The sequence below is a fragment of the Adiantum capillus-veneris genome, chromosome 28 (genome assembly GCF_014529385.1).
Source record: "Adiantum capillus-veneris isolate H3 chromosome 28, ASM1452938v2, whole genome shotgun sequence".
Lineage (NCBI taxonomy): Eukaryota > Viridiplantae > Streptophyta > Polypodiopsida > Polypodiales > Pteridaceae > Adiantum > Adiantum capillus-veneris.
The window spans coordinates 72,031,031-72,049,709 of NC_140958.1; the positions used below are offsets into that span (position 1 = coordinate 72,031,031).

Sequence of the window (18,679 nt, forward strand, 5' to 3'; positions counted from 1 at the left end):
CACAAGGTCAACCTCGCAAAGAAGACCACAAACGAAGATGTGTTCTCCCGCATTGGGACATACCTACACATTGAGGATACAATGCCAACTTCCCTTTATGCTTCGTGTGCAACAAAGACAAGGGAAAAAGGTAAGAAACAGTCCATAAGACCTTCGGAGAAGGACTTCCCTTACACAATGTGGAAAAATATTTTTGTGGACCTTAGAAGACTTCAACAATCCATACTTAGATTTTACGAGTTACCTGAAGAAGGTGACACACTTTACTTTTTTCTTTGGTATTGTTCTTATCATAGACTTTGAAGTTTAAGGTCTTGACACTATTTATTTTGTAGTGCTTGGCACAAAGGTCGCTTTTGTGCTGAAACTCGATGAGTGTCAAATAGTGAAAGGCCGAAGATTAGAGAGGCTAAGTGTCACTCTAATGAACGAGGCCCTTTTGCAAACAAAGCGAAGGGATTCAATCAAGTCATCTCCCACCCCATCTTTTAGCGTGCAATAAGAGAAAGACATTTGGTGGTTGGGTGATATTGAGGTACCTAAAGAGACCAATAGAGTACTTTCATGGATTTTTGAGAGAACTCTATGGATCACAGAAGTAATACACGCCCAAATTGCAGGTCAGAAGTTGGAGGTTGAGGGTTTTGGTGGTTATGATGTGGAGTGGCACTTAGGTGGGAACTTGAAGACCATAAAGTGTTTGCTTGACTGCAAACAAGGGGCTTCTTCTCTCATGCCTTGTCCATTTTGTACTCAAGGGTACAAACCTAATGGACAAAAATCACATAAGAGCACTACAAAGGTCGGTTCCATGCTTCCATGGCAAGGGCATGGAGAACAAGGGTTAGATTTTTGTGATGTCGGAGATGAAGGTAGAGAATGGGAAGCGTCTATTTCGAGATGTCCCATGCTCAACTCCCCAGACCGTGATCAAAAGGACCACGGTTGGAATCTAATCTTTTCATTTCCTCTATCGAATGTACATTTTTGTACATTACACGCATTCATGCGCATTTTTGATAGGCTATTGAAGTTCCACATTGACTATGCTTTCACAATGAAACCATTGGAAAAGTCCCAGGAAGCGATCGAGAGAGTGGAGGTACTCTTGAATTCCATTGGATGTCACGGTAGAAATGTGTCTATCGTTGCTGCAAAGAACACAGGGGAGGCCCATGAAATTGCTCAACAAGTGTCAATGAGTGGACAAAAAGCTAGACACTTTTGAAGAAAGTTTCCCAAGGAAATCCAAGTCGATATGCTGCTCAAAACAGCTCCAATGAGCAGGTAGGTAACCTTTGGGAGCTTTGGAAGGAGTTATGCAAAGCTACTACTGACAATGATTCAAATGGCGAGCTTGCAAACAAGCGCAAGCAAGTTTGGGCACATTTTGATAAAATGGTAAAGCTTATGGGCCTTAACAGCACAACAGAAGAACAACGCCAATAATTTTAAGAAGCCTTGACGGATTTTACCAAGGTCTTCACCCTTTCTTGGCATGAAAATAACATCACACATTACATGGTAAGCCATGTTACGTGGTGAATTTATTACAAGGGATTGTTTTTATTAAATAATGTGGATCGTTTACTCATGTGAAAAGTATATCTTGTTTGCGCATGGTGCATTTTTTATGCACAAGTATAGATCGCTTGAAATTTTTATCACTCAAGTCATGGAGAAGTCCCATTATCGAGCAAGGGGAGTGTACTTCAAAAATACTCAACATGGTGGTGGAATGGTGCAATCCAATTATTTGGAGGAGATGTTCAAATGGTTTTTTCGCACAACATTTGCTCCTAAGCTCACAATGGAGCGTGTGTAACAATCCAAGATTGCTATTGAAGTGGGGAAATGGAGTCGTCAAGAGCATAGCAACAAGTGGCAAATGTCACAAGGTCCCGCCAAGCATGCTGCATGGCGGCGATGCAGAGTGCGACAAGGATCAAAGTGGATTCTGCGCGAGTCACTACATGTGAACGCAAGGTCCAACTCTTAACGACATGTTCATTTAAAAAATAATAGTTTTTTTTCAAAATTAGTGTGAACAGGGCCCTTTTTAAATGGGTCCTTATAAATATTGCATGCTCTCATAAACCACTCGTTTCTTAAGAACAGGTGAGCTCTTACCATACAAAATGGCATGCACCAAACAAACCGCGAAAGAGCATCCGCCTGCCAACAAAAACACCCTTCGAGGATGTGAGAAGCCAGCATGGCTTAAAGGCACAAGAAAACCGCCACGAACACCTCGCCGTTCCAGGAACTCTTCTGGCAGTGGGCATGGTAGTAGGGCACCAGAGTCATCGAGGGCTGTTGAATCTCCACGTCCACAAGAACAAACACCTAGAAAAAGAATGAAGCAACGTGCCCAACGCTGGAGAGAAGAAGAGGCCCAGCAAACAACATAGTCCGATAGGGAGGAGCCGTCGTGCCACCAATCACAAGCAGGACCATCTAGGACTTGGGTGGTCCATACAGACACTGAATCAGAGAGTGAGTCACCATGGCTACGAGCTGATGTACCGTGCACACCGGGTTCCTGTTGGGGAAAAGACATTGCCTCGAGGCCAGGGAGCTCTCCCCACAGCACAAGATCGGGAGCCAAGGGAAGAGGATGAATCAGAAGAGGCTACAGATCCAACCCCTAAGCATGTAAACAGGCGCAAGTCAAAGTTTTTCAAGAAGCCTAAACGTCGCCAGCTAACAAATGTGCAAGTGCCCCCAAGACAACTGTAGCGGCGCCGAAAAATAGCGAGGGCATTCACAGAAATTTGTCACTACCAGAAGAATACAGAGCTTTTGATTCGAAGCGCCCCCTTTGCTCGCACAGTAAAGGAGGTGCTTCAAAGATATGGAAATCAGTGTAGAATGAAAGCAATAGCGCTAGAGGCTATTCAAGAAGCTGCAGAGGCCCACATCATTTTGGTGTTGGAAGATACCAACCTATGCGCCATTCATGCAAAGCGAGTGACAATACAGCCAAAAGATAAGCAACTTGCACATTGATTGCGGCAAGACTTCGAGCATTAGCCGAAGTTACCCCTCTTTTTGTATTGCACACCCTTATCTTTGTAATGAGATGACTTTGCAATGATAATATGATCAACAGTTGTGTCTACTATGTCTATTATCCATGTGTGGCCCTTGTGGCCACCCTTTCTTTTGCAATTTCAAGTTCTGTTTACCCATAGGATATCAAAAAAGCTAACGTATTGTGAAACCAGGTGTCTATGCAACATTGAATTAGGTTTTTCAAATGTCCAATGTAATTGGGCCTTTTGGTGCAGGGATGTATTAGGTTTTTCAAATGAATTAGGTTTTTCAAATGTCCAATGTAATTGGGCCTTTTGGTGCAGGGATGTATTAGGTAGTGAAAAGAAGTGGTTTCTCTGAAGTAATGAATTGCTGTCAGTTAATTTATGTTTTTTAAGTATCGTGGGGGTAGAGAAGCCTACCAGGTGCCAAAAAAATGGTGGCCACAAGGGCCGCAAATCGCCCATCCATCAGTTTTGGATGGCCCATTTGTGCGCCCTTGTGGCCACCCTTTTTTTGGCACCTGGTAGGCTTCTCTACCCCCCAGGTTACTTAAAAACATAAAAAATTTACTAAAAGCAATTGGTTTTGCATCATTACTTTAGATGGAGCCTTGTGGCCACCCTTTTTTTGGCAATTTCAAGCCTTGACTACCCCATAGGATATCAAAAAAGTTAAAACATATGCTCCATATGCCAAAAAAGAATGGCCACAAGGCTCCATCTAAAGTAATGATGCAAAACCAATTCCTTTGAGTTAATTTATGTTTTTTAAGTATCCTAGGGGATAGAGAAGCCTACAGGTGCCAAAAAAAGGGTGGCCACAAGGGCGCGCAAATGGGCCATCCAAAATTGATGGATGGGCCATCCAAAATTGATGGATGGGCCATTTACGCGCCCTTGTGGCCACCCTTTTTTTGGCAACTAGTAGGCTTCTCTACCCCCCAGGATACTTTAAAAACATAAATTAACTGAAAGCAATTGGTTTTGCATCATTAATTTAGAGAAACCACTTCTTCTCACTCAAATGTCTTTTATACTTTCCCCAGTATCATTTGCATCCAACTTCCGTTGTGTTGTTACTTCAAGCAAAAAAGACGCAGCTTATTGAAACATATCACCAATTACAACAATTTTCAAGATTGACAAATCACCTTTAGAAGAATTTACAAGATAGAGAGACAATTTCGAATATTTTTCATTAGTTTCAAAAAGATGAGTTTACATCATGTATCTGAGGAGTTCATAATTTTCTTGACCATTTCCTGGCGCCTATCTTGCGCGTAAGGCAACTCCCCAGTCAAGAGGGACTGCACGATGGCCTTTGGGTCAGTTGAGCCAATGGAAGCATGTATCCCTATCTGGGCAAGCACTTTACCACGGAAGCCAGTGCCAAACGTTGTGCATACAAGGGATCTACGCACTAGGAACACAAGATGCACAGTTTGAGCAATGGTGCTCAAACACAAAAACTTGCTCAAAGCTTTCAACGACCAAGTCATGAAATGGGCTTGGGGAGTAAATTCATTATGGATAATGGCCACATCGCCAGGGGGGGAGTTGTCCTAGGTAATGCGCAAGGGAAGACTGAAGTCCAAAGCCCGTCTGCTTGCCACCCGTCCTTGCAGCAAAATCATCAACCTCCACGACGTCCTGTCATAAACCAATGAAGGTTGAGAAAAAAGACAATGAAGGATAAAATAATAACATGAAAATTAGGATAGAGTTTACCTCCTGCTCCTTATCGTCCTCCTCTCTGTTGCCCTTTGCATCCAAGTCAATGCTCCCATGCACCGCAGCTACGAGCTTTGGATCATCAGATGGGAGGTTGCATAATGACATAGGCATCCTAGCGGCCTCAACCTTGGCTTGTGTGGCTTGGAATTCTTTCTCAGCCAACGGGCAACTGCTCTGCTGCCAGGACCTCCGCACATACAACTGCAATAGTGTCAACAACAGAGTCCCCAACTGGTAAGAGATTGCTTTCTAGGGCATCTGGCATATTGTCTAAGGGACATTTGGTGATGTTGCATAGCACACTCAAGAATTCATCCATGCGCATGCCAAATGCTTTCTCCAAATCATGTATAAACTCATACTCCTCCCCATCCACTACCACTGAGGAGAAGCGGCTAATTTCTACCTTTGGGATAGCCACATCCGTCAATGGTAGTGGCACTGGAGTGTCACTAGGGCCAGCCACAATGATGGATTTCTCAACCACTTCCTCGAGCCCCCTGGGATACTCGAGCCGAAGTGTCTTTCCTTCCGCTGCAAGGTTCATGGGGATAACCTCCTACTCCTTGGTGTCCTTGATAAAGGATCCAACCTGAAGGTGTGGTAAGCGGAGCTCCTCCAAATTAGGTTGTTCGCTCACCAAGAAGATAAATGTTGCTAGCCAAGAAAGGTACTCCACCCCCAACTTGCGCTTCTTGAGCGCTGACACCCCTTGGGCTTGCTCGTCCAAGAAATGGCATGCGTCGGTGGCAATTTCTTGGAATCGTCGTAATCGCTTGGAGAATGGGCGATCACCTTTATGCATGTAGCGTAAAAGATCGCAAGGCACCCAGATCCCTGCATGTGGGAGATAGATACGGAATATTTTATGATGTGCTCCTCCATGAACGCAAAAATTTCGGCAAATGCATCCACGTGAAGGGCAATTGTGGCGTCAAGGTCAAGGAGACGAGTAAAAAAGGTGTGGAGGTCCAACTTCCCTTTGTATTTGGTGTCCTTGAGGAAGAGGATGAAGCATGACATAGGGGTGGATGTGGGTGCAGATGCAGAGGCTGTGGAAGCGTCCATGTCTAGCCTGGGGTGTAGATAGAGAGTGGAGGAGCTCAAGAGTTACAAAAGTGAAAATAGTGAATGAGTTATGCGGCCCTCCTTTTATAATGGTCCCTTTTTTAAAGACATTAAAAAAAAAAGAGGCACTTTCACCAAAAAATGATCTCTCAACTCAATGCAAAAAATTATATTCAAAGACATGATTTGCCGAAGCAAATCATGATGATCGTTTTCAAAATTGCAAGAGTTACAAGTTATAAGAGCGATAGCATAGTTCCATCCATCCCCCAGTCCTCCTCGACCTTCAATTTGTCTTCCATTCTCTTTCCAATTTGCGGACATTCATTACAATAAGCATCCAATGATCGACAAACTATGATGTATTGAAAATGTGGTGGAAGGATTCTCACCTTGTGACTTTGTAAACGAAATTGTGCTTGTTGAAGGGCCTCAAAACCCATAATTACCAAATGTTCTCGCACATTACTGAGAGTCCAATGCTTGTTCACTTGGACTGCCTCCAAAGCATCGTTGGGTATCTTCACTGCAATGTCAAAGTTTGCAATAGCTCCATTTACACTCTGTAAGGGAGCCCACACTCCAAGCTTGCACATCCAACGATCATAGTGAAATTGTATGTACAAGGAGATGCGAGATTTCAAATAGCGCATTTCAATACCTGAAGCTCCAACCTTACAACGGTACCGGTTTCCATTGTGCATACCCGCCACAAAACCCCAGCCCTCTTCTAAAAGCCTTCCGAATTCATCATAATACACATCTTTACATACAAGCATTGTGGTAGTCTCCACAAATCCAAACTCTTTAAAAATGTGCATAAAACAATGAATAGGCAAACACCAACTCAAGCCCACAGACCTAAAAGCTTTAGAGAATTTCAAAGAGTTTTGGACATCTATTATCATCTTTTGCTTGAAAGATGCTACTGACCACAAATCTGGCACCGGCCACTCCATACTTAATAAGGAAGTTACTTTGATGAGTTCAAGCGTTCCAAACTCTTGTGTAGAAGTAGACACAATATAGGAGTGAGAATAGAAGAAAATCCTTCTTTGAACTAGTTTGGTTGGGCAAAGATGTGCGAACATTGTTGCTCCAATATCCGCATGTATAGCATTGAATGTGCTGGAGAGACTATGTAGTGGCTGCTCCTCCACCAACGTGGATGAAAATATGACTATAAATGCATAGCAAATCTTAAGTATGAGTCTATAATAACATTACACTCTGATTTCACACTTAGCTTTGTATTCTCAAAACATGTACTTACAATGTGTTGGAAATCGAGGTGATTGTTACAATTGCATGCTTGACATTGAGAAAACATGTTGCACAATGGCTACGGTCCCCTTGTCTTTGCGGTTCTTGAAGCCAAGGAGCTTTCTTTTCCAATGATGATCCAAGTTTACATGATTCCGCACACGATGAGGGCCATTTATATCCAAGCACCTTTGATGAACTCTTGTGGCACCCACTCATCATCTATACCTCTAGTGTTGTGGCATGCAAGTGCTATGACCTCATCCTTTGGCCGTCTTTGCGAAGTAGAGTTGGCCATGGTTGAGCAAAGAAAATTAGGAGGAGGAGCAAGATCTTGTTTGTTGCTACAATGTAGGTGGGATAAAGTGATAGAAGAAGGTGGTTAACTCTTGCTCGGTGTGGCAATGGGAGGAGAAGGTGGATAACCCTTGCTTGGTGTGGTAATGGAAGGTGGTAGGGGAGAAAAGAGGAGCTTCCTTGCTGCAACAATGGAGATGGTGTAGAGAGAGATTGTTGGAGTAGAGGATGAGTGTGATAGTTGCAACCAAGGAGGGGTTGGAAAAGGGGTTCTAAAGAGAAAAATATCACTTTTTGCCTAAGGACTACTTTTGGGGGGCTTCTGGATAGTTAAAAAAGATTTTTTTGTAGTTTTGAATTTTAGGGTTTTTGTGTGCACGTTTTGACTTTTTGAGGACAAAAAATGTTTTTTTGACCATAAAATAGATTTAGGGAGGTTTTAAGAAGATAAGATTTTAGTTTTTGAAAAATTTCAAAATTTTGGGATGTTTTCAAAACCAGATAAAAAAAGAGGCAAATTGGAGTTTCCATATGACCCACCCCCCGTCCCTTCTCATTAGGTAAGAGCCCATTAAGAAGTGTAAGACTACTTTGTCCCCCTACATTTTTGAAGGCATAGAGTGTGTCCACCACCCTCTTCTCATTGGCTGGCCTCTAATTAACCTTAATCCCAAAGGGCCCCTAGAGGGTTCATATTTTTCCTAATGTGCTAAGGTGATATTTCAACTGTTGATCTATCGCGCAGTGATTGCATGCACCCCTTGAAAATTTTGTGTGCTGGGGTGTAGCACGCTAGTTGAAATTCTCATTGTTGACCTGCCATGCAATCATTGGATAAGGCGAAACTAACTTTCGCATGTTGATGTGTCACACATCGAGGAGTTGCAAAGCTTGGTTCTGCAAAATAAAGTGCATCAAATGGAGGGCGCAAATCTAATGCCCTGTGGCTCCCAACCTTGACGGGTTTGGGATCTCTCAATTTAAGTAATATCCATGCAATTGAACCTTTTATACAAAGACTTATCAGAGTGGGCTTTTGTTCATGTCAATTAGCCTCTTCTTTGTTTCTTGTAGCCTTAACCAGTGGCATTGGTGTTGCTCCATTTGAGAGCTAGGAGCCTTGGTAAAGTCATAGTACACATTGCTGGAATAATAGAGGGATAAGGCTACACAAGGTGAGTGTCCGGCTATGCACTATGGAGATTAATGTGATTTAGAATTTACTCACACAAAACATAAAGTCAATGTAATACTATTGAGGAGACATTTTACTTTCAAGCTATAAAGCTAGTAATATGAACATTTTCCCTTGTATTTAGGAGTTGCAAGACCATGATCTTTATGTTTGCCAAAAACATCATGATTTTTTTCTTTTTGCATAAGCTTGAGTGGGATCGTATCACAAAACCTGTAGCCGTTAAATTCCTCTCCATCACCTACTTTACAAGCAACATTCCCTCGTCTCTCTATCTACACACACACCAAAGTTGTGCGAGAGAGAGAGAGAGAGAGAGAGAGAGAGAGAGAGAGAGAGAGAAAACAATATTATCCTTTGATTGTGCAAAAGTGGAGCAACATGTGACACCTTATGTCTGCAAGAGAGCAGTGCTACATCACACTTTTCTCCAATAAAGAAACAGTGTTAACTCCTCTAAAGGAAAAGGCTTGCTAGGTGCTCAAGACGACATATTAAGGTGGTGTGACATCCATGGTCATAGCTATGCTATGACACACACAAATCATTGGAGCCTTTTTGGTTGAGCAAACAGTGTTTGGAGTAGGATATCTTGGGAGTGAAAAGCCCAAGATCTTGGTGTGACATCCATGGTCATAGCTATGCTATGACACACACAAATCATTGGAGCCTTTGTGGTTGAGCAAACAGTGTTTGGAGTAGGATATCTTGGGAGTGAAAAGCCTGTATCTCGACATAGGATTTCTTGGGGGTGAAAAGCCCATCTCTCTTATTTTGTTTGATGTGTGAGATGGTAATTTTGCAAGGCGTTTTATGTTTTGCATGCATCCGACTATGTGCACGGATACAATGGTTGATACACACCTCAAGAAGTAGCATTGAAGAGTTGTGGTACACTCTTCACTAACCTGTTTGTACAGGTTCATTTAGAATAACATAACTTAGAAGATAGCTGACATTAGGAGTAGAAGTAACTAGGCAAGAGTAGGATATGATGGCAACCTTAGCACCCTCGCATATATGCATGAAAGACATGCTCTTGTAAAATGTACATATTCTCGAGTCTTCTTGAGAATATGCTAACAGATCCACAAGTCTTCACTGTCTGACTTCTGACAAGGGCATTCCTCAGATGCTTCCAAGCCCTTCAGAAAATGCAATACCTGGCCACAGTATTTGGTCAGTGCTCTAAAAAGCAAGCAATCTTGTCGATGCATTTGAGAAGTTTGATCTGGTAAGCTGTAACTCAGGCTACCTATTGTTGGCTCTACCAAATGCTTTGAAACCAGGCAGTGACAAATCGCCGCAAACAAATGACAATGGACTTGTTCTTAAAATGCACCAATGACAAATTGTGATCAATGCAATAGCAAAAACTCCCCAAAACAATGCACATCTCAATTGAAACAATACTTTTACAGCCAGAGCAACCAAAACGACCGGTGTATATACAACGGAATGCTGATTCTCTTTAGGTAGCCAAATGCCTCGTCATAATTAGTGGCGCACATGAATGGATTAACAAGATTCCCACTGTCCCTTTCTAAGGTACCACTACTTCCTCATTACTTGAATTCATAGCACAGGAGTAGGACAATCCTGTGAAACATGTATACAACTTTATTTAGATCGTCAGTCAGTTGTTGAATGCTCACGAGCAAAAGTACCTAGTTTCTTGTACATCCGGGTACTGTATACTGCATGTGGAGGAAAGAATCTTTGTGAAGGCGTGCCATCTTGAGTTTCGAACATTCCTAAATCTTGCTCCTTAGGTGGACTCCCATCATCCTGCTTCAATCTTTCTGTAAGGGCCCTGAACATAGCGCGTCTCTCACTCATTTCTTGCTGGTGCTGTTGCTGGAACTCCCTCTTAATGGCTAGTAGTTTTTTCCTCTCCATCTGCCTCCATTCCTTGTCTGGCACCCCACCAGGGTGGGTCCTTGGTCCACTCCCCATCATCCATATGGGTTGTAAGGTTGCCATATTTCTCTTAGTGGCTGCACATGCCCCAAGCAACAGACACTTCACCACAACCCTTCAGATTATAAATAACCTGTAAAATTGGAAAAGGTGAAGCCCTTCTCTGCAATCACACTCTCATCTAGTATTATTCCTCGAAATGATAAAAAATCAACATCTAGTGAGCATACAAAAGTGGATATCAGGGTTCATACATCGTGGTTCACATGTACGCACAGCAATTAACGCTTCGCCCATTTCAGTAAAACAATTTCCACAAATTTCTGAGTCCCCAGCTTAGATTGGCCTTTCATAATCTTCTGCTTTTCATCAAGCATAATGCTGATAGACCACTCAGACATCCCTAATGATGTACATTGAGTGTAACCTTCATGTACACTGACAAGAATCTTTAGGCACAGCAAGGAAAATGATTAGTAAATTATCCTCATTGTTGTTATCTGAATAAAAATGAGAATAGCCACTCAATTTATGTGCAAGAGTCATGGGTTACCAAGTCCAGTTGATTCATGATCACAGCTGGCACTTGAAATGTGATAATTACAGGGTATCCCCAACTTGAACAAGGCAAGGTATGAAGGTGTTAGAGAACGAGTTTGTGGAGGTGGTCTAGGAAGAAGCAACACATAATCTCGCCAAGAAGGAAGTGCCACCTGGCACAAGGAATGCCCTTGTTTGGCTGACATTTGTTGAGTCTGCAAGGGCGTTGCCCACATCCAACGGTGCACCCCTACATCCAGCCCATCTAGTCCTGTATGAACTAGTATGTTAGGCGTCTGATCAGTTTGACCATTAACTGACCAGCTGTCGTTTTGGGCAAATTTTGGCCCACGGCCAAGGCCCAAGGCTCAAGGGTGTGGGGCCAAAGTTCAAGCCTCTTGTGCTCCAAAGATGGTCTTTGAGCCCTTTCAACTTTGGTATCCTAAGCTCTTTTCTAGACTCTCTTTCTTTCATCGTATGTGTCGTACTAGCTTTGGCTTAATCGATTTTGTACCGTACTAACCTCAGAAGCTCGGCCTGTACTAGCAAAGGACATTCGGATGTGCCAATGTCACCAGCGTGTGACTACTATCTATCCTTTTTATTGATTTCTTTCTTATTATTTATTTACTTGCACTTTTTGGAAACGCCCCTCGGGAAATCTAACTGCCCTGCATTGCATAGCTAGTGTGGAACTGTTCAGAGGGAGTCCAGGCCTGAGGGCAAGAGAGCACTAAGGTTGGACAAGGACTATGGTTAGCCAAAGTGGGGTCATTGACTAGCCAAAGTGGAATCCTTTGCTACAAAGGCTACATTTCACTTCTAGGTGTGGCTGCAGTGTACAAAGGGGGTCAGATGACCTAGAAAGATACAATGGCAGATCTCCTAAAATTTAGGGAACTGCTATTTTGGGACCTGAAAATGTGTTCGCGTCATTACCTCCGGTATGACTAGGGGAACATTTTACAACACTGCCGCGAAGTCAACTGGGCAACCGGTCAGGAGATTTTTAGGCGGCAACCCCGAAACGGGAAATGGCTTGTAAATGTGCCATGTGGCACATTTCTGTGCAGTTTCCTCATGCAAGAGAAGGGGGCGCTGATTTTAGAGAGGAGAAGGCTCATTTTCATGCTGTTTCATAGGTTGAGAGCTTCAATGGAATGCTTCCTTTCCCTCTTATGTACAGTGCGGTGCCAGGACTGCAAGCTACGCACTGCTCTCTCTCTCCCCTATGGCAGTATGTTATGCCCCACTAGTGGGCTTTTCATTTGACCAATGTACAGTTATGTGGGTTCATGCGCGATTGCGGAGGCAAGAGCCTCTTGCACAGGTACTGGATTAGCTAGCGGCTAATCCCCCGCAGGTACAGGTGAATTCGGAGAGGTTTCACGTCAAAAATCTCGTCCAATTCAAAGGGCAAGTAGCCCTACAGGTGCGGGAGCTCGAGGGCTTGCTACGGATGCGACCGGCACGCAAAACGGAGCCCCAAACAGTGAATTACAGCCTGCTGTGTATTTTTGCAGGTTTAGGGTTTTGGCCCTAAACGGACCCTAATACCCCCAGGAGGTTCGGGGATGCGAGGGGACCGCTGTACAGCTGATCTGGCGCATTTTCGGGGCTGAAAACAGAGAATTCAGCGTGCTGCAGATTCTCGCCAGGTTTTGCAAAGTGCCCGTGTGCGTCGGGAAAGTCACTCAATGCGTGGGAATACTAACTGTGAAGGGTCCTAGTACAGTTACGCTGCCGAAATCGGGCCAGAACAGTTGAAATTCAGCCAAGCTTGTGCGGGGCAGCTTGTAGGGAACCACAACGTTTATTCCCTCTTTTAAACAATAAAGAAATACCGAAAGGGGCGCCTAAGTTAGGGGCCAATCTGGTGTCGGTCTTCTCATACAGGTGCATTCTAGCAGCCTATATCCCTTTCCCCTTTGTTGTGTCTTGAAAGTACAGATAAAGTGGGCGACAAATTAAATGGGTGAAAGCAAATAAGGTTTAAGTTTAAGGTCTACCGCCCTTTTTGAAAGTATAGGCCGGTTTCATGGTTCCATCGCCTGGATTAAATCACTTTTTCCCATAGAAGTGAGCCTTGGTCAGTTTGGGCTTGAAGACACAGGGGATCATAGACCAGACACAGGGAATTGCAATTATGGCTGATAGACCAGATGATGTGACTGAAGAGGTTTCCTCTTCACAGGGTCGACAGACACATGAAGTGGGTGAGTCTTCAAGACCACCACAGACGGATGATGATATATTCAGGACCCAGTTGACTACTGTTGTGGCTATGTTCACACAAGTAATGCAGAACCCGAGGTTTTTAACCTTTCTGCAACCTCCTCTTCCGTCTCAGCAAGTTGGGTCACTGGATCATATTCAAAAGCCTGTTAAGGCTCAAGCACTGGTGATTCATACTGCAGAGTCAATGGAAACACCTGTACACTTGACGGAGAATATGCAGTCTCCACAACTTGTGCCTAAGGTGCAAGAACAGGTGGCTGAAATGCCAGTCTTTCAAGCTGTACCAGTTCAGCCAGCCACCTTTCAGTAGCCTATAACTGGTTCTAATGGGCAGGGAAGCAACCTACAGGCTATCCAACAAGTCTTTCCACCACCTTCAGTACACCCTGGCTATTTTGGAGGTGGATTGGTATTCCAGAGCATGGCTGGTCATGCACCTGGAAATCAGTTTTACACGCCAGGAACAGTATTCAGGGGTGCTCAAACAATGATGCCTAACCCCATGTATGGTGTCACGGGCATGCTACCAGGGTTTCAAAGCACTCAGGGCCAATTTGGGATACCACAGGCAAATTTTGGTATGGCTGGAATATTAAATCAACAGCCAAATATGGCATTTCCAGGTCAACTTAATAGCGGTCAAGGAACACAGATGAATCCTAACAGTGTTCCCATGTTTCAGTCACTACCATATGACAACTTAACGCCGCTAGAGAGGCCAACTCCGTACAAAGAAGGTGGCAAAGGTGTGACATTCACGACCTTTACAGGGTTTGATGACAGGAAGAAGGCTCTCTCATTCCTCCAGCAGTTTGACAAGGCCTATGCAGGGGGAAACTTTATAGAGGCTTCAAAGGTCTGCAAGGCAGCCACTTTCTTGACAGGGAATGCGGGACAATGGTGGACAACTTTATTGCTTCAAGGGCAAGCTCCGTCCACATGGATTTACTTCAAGCAGATTTTTGCAGCAGCATGGTTATCTGATGACTTTGAAGCAGATGTCATGACAGAATGGCACCAGCTTAATGCTGCCACTTGCAAGAATCTGGATGACTACAATCAGAAGTTTTGGAAAGCTCTACTTCCAGTAACTTCCTATAGGTTTGTGCCATTGACAGAACAGATTGAAAAATACTGTTGTGGCCTACCCAAAGGATTGAGAAAGTACTGCACGAAGACCAAAGTCACTACTTTGACGCAGCTCATCGAGGTAGCAAACACTGGCAATGGTTTGCTCAAGGGAGAAGATTATGAATTCAATACTGGCGTCAAGGAAGGATCAGTCAAGAAAAATTCAGCGAAGAAGCACGTTCCCAAGGAGATTCCTAAAGCGACTCAGGAGCCAGGCAACGCAGGGAAAGACAAAGCTACGGCTGAATCAGAAAAGGGACCAACAAAGAAATGGAAAAGACGTTTTCCTCGCAAGTCTGAAGAGAAAAAGAAGGTCCTGAGGTCAGAGAACAAATGCTTTATCTGTGAGCAGCCTGGCCACATTGCTTACAATTGTCCTACAAAGAAAAGGCCAGCTGATTCTGAAGATAAGGAGGACAAGAAAGGAGAAAAGCCCATGGCTGGTCTAGTGCCAGATATGGTGGGCGACAAGCCAAATTCAGATGCAAGTGAGCTTTGCAGAGCATGGGGAAAGGTCAGGGATCAAACAATGCTTATCTTCTTTGATCCAGGTGCCAAAGCCAATTTCATTTCCCCAGAATTGGCTTCAAATTTGGGAATCAGACCTGAAGAGATGGGGTATACAGCAGAGGCAGGTTTGGCATGTCCTGGCCATACAGAGGTTGTGACACCCATCGTCGGAAAGTTGCGCCTACATATCCAGTCCTATGTAGATGCTGAAGAATTTTACATCATGCCACTGGACGGATGAGATGTGTTGTTAGGTATTCCTTGGTTATTTCGTGTACATGGAATCATGGATGCCTACAACAAAAAGATCACTGTACAGAGCAGGGGAAAGACTCACATTCTGGATGTAAAGCTTAAAGGGGAGTCTATTCCCACTGTATCAGCTTTTGCTATTACTTCTGTAATGAAAAAGCATCTTTCTGCGTACTTGGTTTTTGCACGTGAAGTGTCAATTGTGATGAATCAAATTTATCTGTGTTAGATAAGGAAAGGTTAATGTTTTTACAACAGTATAGTGACTGTTTTTTCCGATTCATTACCGTCAGAGAGACCCGAGGACCATGCGATAGATTTGGTGTCAGGCAGTAGCCCACCAAATAAGCCTCCGTACACGGTTAGTACGGCTCAGCAGAAAGAGATAACGAGCCAAGTACAAGAGCTGTTAGAAAAGGGGCTGATTCAGCCCAGTTCATCTCCATTTTGTTCTCCAGTGTTGTTGGTGCAGAAAAAGGATGGCTCATGGCGTATGTGCATCGACTACCGTGCAATGAACAAGAATACCATCAAGATAGATCTAAAGAGTGGGTACCATCAGATCCGCATTAGATCAGAGGATGTGCACAAGACTGCTTTTAGAACAACGTTTGGCCTTTACGAATTTTTAGTGATGCCCTTTGGTCACAAATGCTCCTGCTACGTTCAATAGGATGATGGACAGAATTTTCCGTCCACACCAGCAGTTTGTTGGTACATTCTTTGATGACATGATAGTCTACTCAAAGAATGAAGAGGAGCATAGGCATCACTTGGCCATTGTGTTCAAAGAGCTACGCAGCCATAGGTTGCTCATCAATGCAAAGAAAAGTGAATTTTTTATGGAAGAGATTCATTTTTTGGGACACATTGTCTCAAAGGATGGTGTCAGAATGGATCTTGCAAAAGTTGAAGCGATCATGTCATGGCCAGATTTGAAGACGGTGCACAATGTCTGAAGCAGATAAGTATGTTCAGGACATGGATGAAATGTACAAGAAGGTCAAAGTGGCCTTGGAAAAGACTCAGGCAAAGCAAAAGAAAGCAGCTGATCGTCACCGTCGTGAAGTGGTATTTTCACTTGGTGATTGGGTGCTTCTACGCTTTGAAAAGGCAAGGTTAAAGAAGATGAAGGGCAAGGAAAGACTGTTTCCAAAGCTCAGCATGCGTTACTATGGGCCTTTTCAAGTATGCGACATAATCAATGATGTTGCATATAGGCTGAAATTGCCTGAGAGTTGGAAGATTCACAATGCGTTTCATGTGAGTCTTCTCATACCCTATGTGGGTGATGTGCCAGAGGATATGCCAGCTGAAGATCAGCCGGAAGTTGAGGAACTTGACGAAATCTTGGTCCCGGAACAAATTTTGGCACATAAAGAAAGAAAAGTGAAAGGCAAGGTTGCTAGGCGTTACTTGGTGAAGTTCAGAAACTATCCACCAATGGATGCTAAGTGGATGGAAGAAGGTGAACTTGCAGAGTCACCAACTGTGTTATCACTTTACCTTGAAGCCTTCGATTTGCAACCTACCTTGACCCCTTGAGTTTCAAAGCTACATGGATTGTCAGTGTGACAATGGCTTCTGAAACAAATGATGTACATGGTATTTAAAGTCGGCTCAAATCAAATACATGTTACATGAATGTTAGAGCTGTACAGATTGTCAATTTGGCAATTGCTCTTATGGAAAGTCCAAAACTTTGGTTAGTGCTATAGAAGTGAGTATTTCTTGTCAGTTTGTCAAGGATACAGTAATTGCTTCTATTAAAGGGTACATGTGTAACTGTATTCTTAAACTGTCGGTTTGGGTATGCTCGAAAGTGTTACTAGATCCAACGTGTTCTAAAAGACAGTGGCAAAATGTGAAGCTACCATTTTGTCATTGGAAAGTTAATGACTCAAAGCAATGGCACAGTGAGAAGCTACCACTATGTCATTGGGACAGGATTCACATGCAGGCAATACATGTGTCGACAAGGTGTTGAATACACCAGGGTTGACAATGAGCATGTATGTGTCGTACATGTGTCGACAGGTGTTGAATACATTAGTGTTGACTGTGAGCATGTACGACATAGATGCAAACGAGGACGTTTGAGATTTCAAGAGGGGGGTATGTCACCAGCGTGTGACTACTATCTATCCTTTTTATTGATTTCTTTCTTATTATTTATTTACTTTCACTTTTTGGAAACACCCCTCGGGAAATCCAACTGCCCTGCATTGCATAGCTAGAGTGGAACTGTTCAGAGGGAGTCCAGGACTGAGGGTAAGAGAGCACTAAGGTTGGACAAGGACTATGGTTAGCCAAAGTGGGGTCATTGACTAGCCAAAGTGGAATCCTTTGCTACGGAGGCTACATTTCAGTTCTGGGTGTGGCTCAATGTACAAAGGGGGTCAGATGACCTAGAAAGATACAATGGCAGCATCTCCTAAAACTTAGGGAACTGCTATTTTGGGACCTGAAAATGTGTTCGCGTCATTACCTCCGGTATGACTAGGGGAACATTTTACAACTCTGCCGCAAAGTCAACGGGGCAACCGATCATGAGATTTTAAGGCGGCAACCCCGAAACGGGAAATGGCTTGTAAATGTGCCATGTGGCACATTTCTGTGCAGTTTCCTCATGCAAGAGAAGGGGGCGCTGATTTTAGAGAGGAGAAGGCTCATTTTCATGCTGTCACAGGTTGAGAGCTTCAATGGAATGCTTCCTTTCCCTCTTATGTACAGTGCGGTGCCAGGACTGCACGCTACGCACTGCTCTCTCTCTCCCCTATGGCAGTATGTTATGCCCCACTAGTGGGCTTTTCATTTGACCAATGTACAGTTATGTGGGTTCATGTGCGATTGCGGAGGCAAGAGCCTCTTGCACAGGTACTGGATTAGCTAGCGGCTAATCCCCCGCAGGTACAGGTGAATTTGGAGAGGTTTCACGTCAGAAATCTTGTCCGATTCAAAGAGCAAGTAGCCCTACAGGTGCGGGAGCTCGAGGGCTTGCTACGGATGCGACCGGCACGCAAAACGGAGCCCGAAACAGTGAATTACAGCCTGCTGTGTATTTTTGCAGTTTTAGGGTTTTGGCCCTAAACAGACCATTATACCCCCAGGAGGTTCGGGGACGCGAGGGGACCGCTATACAGGTGATCTGGCGCATTTTCGGGGCTGAAAACAGAGAATTCAGCGTGTTGCAAATTCTCGCCAGGTTTTGCAAAGTGCCCGTATGCGTCGGGAAAGTCACTCAATGCATGGGAATACTGACTGTAAAGGGTCCTAGTACAGTTATGCTGCCGAAATCGGGCCGGAAAAGTTGAAATTCAGCCAAGCTTGTGCGGGACAGCTTGTAGGGAACCAGAGCGTTTATCCCTCTTTTCAACAATAAAGAAATACCGAAAGGGGCGCCTAAGTTAGGGGCCAATCTGGTGTCGGTCTTCTCATACAGGTGCATTCTAGCAGCCTATATCCCTTTCCCCTTTGTTGTGTCTTGAAAGTA

The 18,679-nt window shown here is 43.9% G+C and overlaps 1 protein-coding gene across 4 annotated transcripts in view; it reads right to left on the minus strand.

The window, feature by feature from the left end:
- Window positions 1-9,972: 9,972 nt before the first annotated feature.
- LOC147420665 (uncharacterized) overlaps window positions 9,973-18,679 on the minus strand; it is a 29,954-nt gene continuing 21,247 nt past the window's right edge. For 2 of the 4 annotated variants that reach the window (XM_086504271.1, XM_086504269.1), the window contains exon 2: window positions 9,973-10,648. In XM_086504271.1, the coding sequence (XP_086360397.1) occupies window positions 10,228-10,578 (351 nt within the window). In that variant the 5' untranslated portion in view covers window positions 10,579-10,648 and the 3' untranslated portion in view covers window positions 9,973-10,227. Of the gene's footprint in view, window positions 10,649-10,769; window positions 10,965-18,679 lie in introns of all 4 variants that reach the window. The other 2 variants (XM_086504270.1, XM_086504268.1) reach the window with 2 other exon arrangements.